The sequence below is a fragment of the Tupaia chinensis genome, unplaced genomic scaffold, assembly GCF_000334495.1.
Source record: "Tupaia chinensis unplaced genomic scaffold, TupChi_1.0 Scaffold000359_1, whole genome shotgun sequence".
Classification (NCBI taxonomy): Eukaryota; Metazoa; Chordata; class Mammalia; order Scandentia; family Tupaiidae; genus Tupaia; species Tupaia belangeri.
Genome location: NW_006159855.1, coordinates 1,192,345 through 1,201,738, shown reverse-complemented (window position 1 = coordinate 1,201,738; position 9,394 = coordinate 1,192,345). Strand labels below are relative to the sequence as shown.

The window sequence follows — 9,394 nt, the reverse complement described above, 5'->3', positions numbered from 1 at the left end:
GTCAGTGGGCGGGAGAAATACAACAACTGAAAAAAAAAAAAAAAAAAAGAGATGTTTCCTACCAGTTGCAGCTGTCTGATTTTTTTCTTTGGATTTAAAGTAAGCTGGGGGTACTCTGTTTCCTTAAGCCAAGACTCCTTGGGCAATTTATACACATCCAGCCAAACGTCTCCAGCGCCTGCATTGGGAAACCAAAGCATCATTGAGCAACTGCAAGCCGGTGACAAATGCCCTCTGAGACATGGCCTGTATTCTCAGAACCACTGGCTTCTCAGAACCACTGGCACTGAGACCAGCCACCTATGCAGAGGCTCCAAGGAACAGCAACTTCAACAAGTTGAAGATGTAATTCTGCAATGACTACTGCAGGGTCTCACTCCTCTAATAACTTTGCTTGGAGAATTAGCCCCTTGAGCCATAGCCCTCTAAAGGAAATGAACTTTTTATGTTCATGGTGCTGATAGAACAGTTTTGTTTGTTTGTTTTTTAAATTTGCTATTTTTTTTTAATTGGGCACATGCACTCACTAGGAAGAGACAGAGACAGAAGAAGGGAAAATGAAAAAACACCCCCATGGGGCCAGCAGGTAGCGTGGTAGTTGGGGTACTGGATTCCCACATGGCCAACCCTGGTTCAAATCCTGGACCTGGCGGCTTGTTTACTCACTTTCCCTTTCTCTCCCTCTGACTCTCTCTGGTCAAAATAAAAAATAATTATAACAAATGGAATTAAATAAAATAAATAGATAATTCTTTTTTTCATTTATTTATTTTAATTTGAACACAGAAAGACAGAGGGTGAGATAATTCTTAATAAAAATAAATAAATTAAAAAAAAAAAAAGAATAAACACCCCCTAGGGGTGATGGTCATGCTCCAATCCCTATTTCTCCATTCTCCCTTCAGAGTTTTGGGCACACAGGCACATGTGGCCAGTGTTTTTTGTTTTTTGGGTTTTTTTTTTTTTTTTTTTAGATAATTATTTTATTGAACTTTATTTTGTTTTATTATTTTTTATTTTACCAGAGAAGGACAAAGAGAGAGATAGAGGGAAAGTGAGAAAGCAAGCTGCCAGGTCTGGGACTTGAACCACAGTTGGCCATGTGGGAGTTCAGTGTCCTTAACCACCACACCACCTGCCACCCTGTGGCCAGTGTTTTTCAAGACTCAGGTCGAAGCACCCTCTGGCAAAACTAAAATAATTAATTAAGTAATCATCTGGACACTTTAACTTTCAGACTTCTGTCCTACAGAACTGTGAGAGAATAAATATTGAATTAAACCACCCATAACTCTGTTATGCAGCCTTAGGAAACAAATACAGGGCTATAAAAGTCCCCTTTGCTATATTAAGCATTATAAAATGCATTGTCTTCCTCTAGCACCTAATGTTTGAGAGATCTTAAGCAAGAGTACACATAGAGGCCCAAATACCAGGTGTTAAAATATTTTTTTAATTATTTTATTTAATTTTATTTATTAATTTGTTTATTTCAATTTGACCAGAGAGGGAGAGAGAAAGAGAGAAAGTCAGAAAGTAATTCTGTAGTTACTATTTAGTTAATAGTACTCTACCCAGCTGGCCCTTGTAACCTAGTGGTTAAGGGAGCCATTTCCCACATGGCTGACCATGACTCTAGTCCCAGATCTGGTGGCTTGAAAAACATGTTGGGTATATGTACATGCATGCTCCAAATGCCAACAGGATCGAAAAGTAAGAGAGAATCAATTGCAGTGTGACCATGCCCTGGAGGGGCACTTTCTCCCTGTCTCTGGCAAGCACACATGTCTTCTGGCAATGAAAATATATAGTATTATACCAGTGTTATTTGCTTAGTTTTGACAAATGTATAAAGGTCATGTTAAATGTTGCTATAGGGAAGCTAGGTAAACAGCATAGGAGAACTCTCTGTGTTATCTTTGCAAGTCTTCCATAAATCTAAAACAAATCATTCCTAAATTAAAGGTCTGGGAGGAAAAGTAATCATCTGGAAAAGACTGCAAATCTGAACCTTTTTGCTTGTTTTTTGAGAGATTTTTGTTATAGGGCACGTGTACTCACCAGACAGAGAGACACGAAAAGTAAGAAATCACCTCCCCAGGGGGAAGGCCACAATGCAATCCCTTCTCCTCCTGTCTCCTCTTGGGACTTTGGGCATGCATGTACTCGCACCTGGCATGAGTTTTAAGCCACTGGGTCTGGGACTAGAACCACAGTTGACTATGTGGGAGTTCAGTGATGTAACCATTACGCCATCTGCTGATTCCAAATCTGAACCCTCCTCACAGTCTTTGGTTCATCTTGCCTTGGAGGAGGAAGGCTGCAAAGTCTCCTCCTTGAGAGAACTCCATCTTTACACAGGTGGTTTGTTTGCTGGTGTCATCCTGAAAAGGAAAAAGAGGCTGATGGAGTAAGCCAGCCTGGGACAGAGAAAAATGTATTTCAGGGCCTCAGGAACAGAGATCTGTTTAAAGCTTGAGATAAGAAAAGATGCCTCAAACTACTTCGTACTTCACATTTTGGTACCGGAATTGGACAAGAAGACATTAAACACCTGCCAGTCCTTCACATAGTGGTTTCTAAATTGCATTTAAGTAATGACCAATGAAGTTGAGCTTTTTATTTTCCTTCCATATATATTCTTTGGTGAACTGGTTTAAATCCTTTGCCCATTTAAAAAATTACATTGTTTCCTTATTTTTGAGTTTTGAGGGTTTTTTATATTTTCTAGACCTGGCGGCTTGCTTTCTCACTTTCTCTCTAAGTTAAAATAAATAAGTAAAAAAATAAATAAAGTTAAATAAAATAATTCTTAAAAAGAAAATCTGAGCCTGCATCAAGGCTACAAAAATATTTTTCTGTGTTTGTTCAAGAAGAATAATAGTTTTAGCCTTTATACTTAGGTCTATAAACTATCTCAAATTAATTTTTGTACATGGTACAATGTACCATGTATAGTTGATGTTCATTTTTCTCCCATTTTTCTCCAGTGTTCTAGCATCATTTAATGAAAACAATTTCAGGACCAGCAGTTGGCTTAATGGCTATGTCGCTGGACTCCCATGTAGTTGACCACGGTTTGAGTCCCAGACCTGGTGGCTTAAACTCACGCCAGGCGCATGTGTGTGCATGCCCAAGATCCTGAGAGGAGAATGGAAGAGAAGGGATTGCGGTGGGTCCATCTCCCCAGGGGGGGATTTCTTGTTTTCTGTCTCTCTGTCTCTGTCTTTTTGGCAAGTGTACACACCCTATAGCAAAAATCTCTCCCCCCCCCAAAAAAAAGAAAATAATTTATTTTCCCCACTGAATTGTGCTAATTGAAAGTTCATTTGTTTGTTTTTTAGTTTGTTATAAGGTGCATGCTCTTGCCAGAGAGAGACACAGAGAGAAAGAGTGAGAAAGCACCCCCAGGGGGAATAACCATGCTGCAGTCCCTTTGCTTCCATTCTTCTCTCAGGATTTTGGGCACCCAGGTACACGCACCTGGCGTCAAGCTGCTAGTTCTGGGACTTGAACCACATGGTCTCCCATGTAGGATCCAGCTGACTTAACCACCATGTCACAGGCTGACCCAGTTTTCTTTCTTAACAACAGGACAGATAAATCCAAGGCATCAGCCTATACTCCCTGTCAATGGGGAATCCCTTAACTGAAGTTTTAGAGGAGGCTGTTTGGCCAGGGAAGACTATTTCTTTCTAATCTAGGACAGCTATCCTCCATATTAAAAGTAAGCTTAACTTGCTACTGCTTTTGTTCAAAAAACAGGAACTCACCGCTTCATTGATGGCTTTGATTAGGAAGAGACCATCCTTATAAAGAAAAAACAGTCTAATGATACCTAAAGCAGAAAAATAAGTCAGAAGTGAGCCAAAGAACTGGAATTTTCCACCTGACTTCCTAAACTTATCATAAACGCATGCATTCTCAAGCTGCCTCCCTGGCCCCTCCACTGGCCTAACCTTCCTCCACCCCTTGCTGGAAATGTTCAGGTAATTTTCCTTCCTGCATGCTGGTAGCTGTTTCCTCTGAGTGGACTGGATTCCTCTTACAAGTTTATAAATCTGCTCAGAGAAAGGATCCCAACACGCTTCTCTCGTAGTTAATTTTGCTGAATTAATAAGGAGCTCTTACATTCTAATTTCCATTTAACGTAAGGGACCCAGTGTATGATCATCGCCCACCATGACATCTTACCTCTGTCTTTAAGGTCTTCCCAGATACTCAGAACCTGCCACTGCACCATAATATAGACTTTATAGAAGCATCAGGGTCACTGTGAGTTAAAGTCTAACTCGACCCAATATAGATACATGGCGTAGGGCTGGCAGGTAGCATGGTAGTTAGGGTGCTGGACTCCTACATGGCCAGCTGGGGTACAAGTTCCGGAGTGTTGGCCTGCTTCCTCAGTTCTCCTCTTTGTCTCTCTCCCTCTGGTCAAATAATAATAATACTAATAAAATGATGATGAAAACAATTAAATTTTTAAAATTCTTCAAAAAAATAACTTATGATAAAAAAAAAGATTCACAGTCTACTTGCTCCATGCCAACAATGTGCTAGGGACACCAAGGCAGACTACCTTCAAATTTATCACATTGAGGGTTATACAGACATGAAACATCCTTTCTTTATCTGTTTATTTAACTTGCCAGACTGTGCATGTGCATGTGCTTGCCAGAAAAAGACAGGGAGACAAAGAGAAGAGGGGGAGAAGGCATTCCCAATGGGACATGTCATGCTGCAGACCCTTCTCTTTCACTTCTCCATCCTATTGGGATTTGGTGCACACACACCCAGTGTCTTTTTTTTTTTTTTTAAGAATGATTTAATTTAATTTAATTTATTATTATTGAATTTGACCAGAGACAGACAGAGCGAGAGAGGGAAAGTGGGAAAACAAGCCACCAGGTCGGGACTCGAACCATGATCAGCCATGTGGAAGTTTAGCACCTTTAACCACCACGCCATCTGTGTCCCCCCACCTTCCCCAGTATGTTTTTCAAGCTGCTGGTTCTGGGACTCATACCATGTAGTCAGCCATGTGGGATCTGGTTTCTTTAACTGCTAGACTATGTGCTGGCCCCTCAAGTAGGTTATTTAACTTCTATGCCTCAGTAGCCTCTTCAGAATGGAGATAGTAAATTATGCTTCCCTCCTAGGGCTCTTGGGAAGATTAAATGGGCTAACATCTGTGAAATGTTAGAACAGTGCCTGGCACACCATACTTGTCCCATAGGTCTTAGTTACCACTACATGGTCAAAGACAGCTCTTCATGACTGGCATCACCCATACCTGGCAAGGAGGTAAAACTGAACAGCAGTCTAATGGTACCTTTAAATTAGGGTAGAAAGAAAGAGGAAGAAGAAATACCCAGTTCATCCACAGGAGCAATAAGTATTTCACTCCCCAAATCTGTGACCCAGATGGAAGTGACATCAACCTTCAGTTTCTCCCAAACACATATTTGTTTAGCATTGTACAGATTATAAATCGAGAATCCTTTAGCTTCTCCAATAAACACAAAGTCTTGGGAAATAGCCATACAATTTGGCTTTTTATTGAGCTGGGAAAACAAAAACAAAAACAAGTCATTCTTTTCAGCTGTCACCATCTTCAAGTTATATAAGCTAACTTTTCAAAAAGGGTCAAGACCCCTTCCTAGCAACAAAATCATCCCCAAACATAGTACTCATCTAAAAACTCTCATCCGAGTATCAATAAATTTCTATTATATTATTTTTATTTTTATTTTTTAGGTTTTTGCCATAAGGCTTATGGGCTTGTCGAAGAGAGACAGATATATTGAGAGGGAAAATGAGAAATCACCCCCCAGCAGGATGGCCATGAACGAAAGTTTCTAATAGGAATTCCTTCCCAGAGCCAAGGGTTTTCATTTATTGATACTCAACTAAAGTCATTTTTTAATATCTCTGGTTGGCCACCAGCTTCTCCTACCTGGATTTCTGCAAATGGAGGGTAGACGGTGGGCTGGACTCGGCTGCTCTCAGCTTCCCTCACTGCATCCCTCTCTTCAATAATTTCCCATGACCGGTCAAACAGAAGGTTTACCAGCTTGTTGATCATTCGATAAGGCTGAGGCAGGGAATCCAGCCCCTGATCTGGATCCTTGAGGACATAATCCTCATCATCTTCCTTAGACCAGTCCTTCTCTGTTGGGGATGGCACCTCCAGTGGTCCCTTTCGGGTAGAAATAGGCATTCTCGTCTTCTGAATCCAACTTCCTTTGGGGAATGACATCACAGAAAGTGCTTACTTTTTAGATTTTTGCCATAGGGTGCATGTGCTCGCCAGAGAGAGAGAGAGAGACAGAGAGAGGGAAAGTGAGACCCCTGGGGGGTTGGTCACGCCATAATCCCTTCTCCTCCATTCTCTCAGGATTTGGGGTGTACATGCACCCAGCATGATTTTTAAGCCTCTGGGCCTGGGATTTGAACCATGGTCAGCCATGTTGGGAGCCCAGGGCCTTAATCACCATGCCACCTGATGGCCCCAGTTACTGGGAGCTTTTATGAAACTGTAGAAATCGGATAAAACAAAGGGAGCAAAGGAAATGAAAAAAAAAGAAAAAAAAAGATGCAATAAGAAAGATGTCATGCTGTCCTTCTCGGACACAAAAGCCTGTGGGCTCTTTATTACAGAGCCCTGAACTTTCCTTATTTATCACAGGATTATCACCACATTCCTAGATTAGACTCTTCATAGTCTTCATTTAAAAATATTGCCAGAGGACACATATGCTCACCAAAGATAGAGAAAGCAGCCCCTAGTAAGGTGTGGTCACGCAGCAATCAGTTCTCCGTTTCTCCGTCCTTTTAGGGTTTTGGTCACATGAGCACACATATCCAGTGGGTTTCTCACGTTGCCAGGGCTGGGATTTTATAGTCAGCCATGAGGGATCAGGTTCCCTTAACCACTAGGTCACAGGGCTAGCCCTGCTCTTCGTATTAGTAGGAGTATCAGAAGAGACAGGTACCTCCCAGGCTAACTCAACATCATGTGTGCTGGGCTATCAGTTGGCACGAAGGTTAAGGTGGGTGAATCACACATGGCCAAATACACAGTTTGAGTCCCAGACTAGCAGCTTAAAAAACATGCTGGGTAGATGTGCGTGCATGCCCAAAATCTTGAGAGGAGAATGAAAGAGAAGGAACTGTGGCATGGCCACAACTCCTGGGGGGGTGCTTTCTCACTTTCCTTCTCTGCCTGCCTCTGGTGAGTGCATGTGCCTTATAATAAAAAAAAAAATTAAGGGGCCAGCAGGTGATATGGTGGTTAAGGGCACTGGACTCCCACATGGTCAGCTGCAGTTCGAGTCCCGGGCTTGGTGGTTTGCTTTCTCACTTCCCCTCCCCCACTCATTCTGTCCCTCTCTAGTTACATTTAAATAAATAAACAAAGTTAAATAAAATAATTCCTTTAAAAAAATTAAAACACAGATAAGTTAAATGTACCATATGATTTAGTAATCAACTAGGTATTTACACAAGACAAATAAAAATTCATGTACCATAGAAAATCTGTACTTAAATGTTTATAGCAGGCCGGCAGGTGGTGTGGTGCTTAGGGTATTGAACTCCTACATGGCTGACCATAGTTCAAGTCCTGGACCTGGTGGCCTGCTTTCTTTTTCTCTCTCTCTCTCTGTCTCTCTCTCTTTCTATGTGTGTGTGTGTGTGTGTGTGTGTGCCTTTCTCTGGCAAATGCATGCACACTATAGCAAACAATAACAATAATAAATAAAATTAAGTATTTATAGTTGCTTGGTTTACTTCAAATTTCTTATTTATGTTTAACTTTATAGTTGCTTAGTTTACTTCAAATTTCTTATTTATGTTTAACTGTACATCTTTATGGGGTACAATAGTTTTTCAAAGAGTGTATGCTGTGCTTGATAATCGCATAAAGGATATTACCATAGTCAGTCTTCAAGAGCATTACATTATGTTGTGCTCCTTCGATTTTTCACTCTAATATTTTTTAGATGTATGCATACAATTGGCAATGCCTTTATATATATTTTACTCTAGGTATTGTGATAAAGTTCCATAATGTACTTGCCTTATTTACATGTATTCTCAGGTCTGTTCAACATTTTTTTCCCTGATTAGAGCAGCTTTATTGATTGATTTAATTTGCTATAGGGCTTACCAGAAAGAAACAGAGAAAGTGAGAAAGCACCCCCCCACACACCCGGGAGGTGGCCATGCTGCAATCCTTTCTCCATATCGCCCTCATTTCAGGATTTTGGGCACACACATGCCTGGTTTATTTTTCAAGCTGCCAGATCCAGGACTCAAACAACACAGCCATGTGGGATCCAGCTGCCTGAACCATTAATTCACTGAGTGGCCCTAGCAGCTTTATTTATAACTACCCCAACCTGTAGACCACACAAATGTACTTCAGTGAGTGAATGCATAATAAACTATGATATATCCACATTATGGAGTACTTCTCAGCATTATAAATGTTACAAACCATTAGGCTAGCAGGAAGCATGGAGGTTAAGATGCTGGATCCCACATGGCCCACTGCATAGTTTGAATCCTAGATCCCATAGTTTGGAAATCATGCTGGCTATGTGTATGTGTGTGCCCAAAATCCTGAGAGGAGAATGGAGGAGAAGGGATTTCAGGGTGGCTTGCTTTCTCACTTTCTCTCTCTCACTTTTACTCTCTCATTCTCTTACTCTGTAACTCTCTGATCAAATTAAAGAAAATAAAGTTAAAATAATTCTTAAAAAAAAAAAGAAAACAGATTATATAAATAAATCTATGTTTAGAAGTGTCCTATTTTTGGACCAGCATGTGGAATAGTGGTTGAGGCGCTGGACTCCCATGTAGCTGACCGTGGTTTGAGTCCTGGTAGTTTACTTTCTTTTTCTTTTTTTTTTTTAAAGAATTATTTTTATTTAACTCTATTTATTTATTTATTTAGAGTTGACCAGAGAGGGACAGAGTGAGAGTGAGGGGGAGGCAGGGAATCAAGAAAGCCAGCCCTCAGGTCCAGGACTTAAACGATGGAGGGCCATATGGGAATCTAGCACTCCTAACCACACTACCTGCTGGCCCCTTGTCCAAGCATTTTTCTAAGTATAATGTTCTTCTGATACAAAAACAAGTTTTACTTCAAACTCCAAAATGATAGGAATCTGAGGGTCTGCTCCATTCTGGCTATCAAAGCTCTGCCTATATCGCAGTGCCATCTCACCTGAAGAGTCTTCCTCAAATCTCCAATTGTTTTCCTTCTTTTTTAAAAAAAATATTTTATTTAACTTTATTTATTTATTTATTTATTTATTTATTTATTTATTTATTTATTTCAGTTTGACCAGAGAGGGACAGAGAGAGAGAGAGAGAAATTGAGAAAGCA

At 40.6% G+C, this 9,394-nt stretch overlaps 1 protein-coding gene across 1 annotated transcript in view; it reads right to left on the bottom strand.

Moving 5' to 3' along the window:
- Window positions 1–6,259, bottom strand: part of WDR93 (WD repeat domain 93) — a 25,440-nt gene extending 19,181 nt beyond the window's left edge. The window contains exons 1-5 of the mRNA XM_006152797.1: window positions 5,957–6,259; window positions 5,372–5,564; window positions 3,774–3,838; window positions 2,306–2,384; window positions 63–178 (exon numbers count right to left, since the gene is read on the bottom strand). Of these exons, the coding sequence (XP_006152859.1) occupies window positions 63–178; window positions 2,306–2,384; window positions 3,774–3,838; window positions 5,372–5,564; window positions 5,957–6,259 (756 nt within the window). The remainder of the gene's footprint in view (window positions 1–62; window positions 179–2,305; window positions 2,385–3,773; window positions 3,839–5,371; window positions 5,565–5,956) is intronic.
- Between the last annotated feature and the right edge of the window lie 3,135 nt (window positions 6,260–9,394).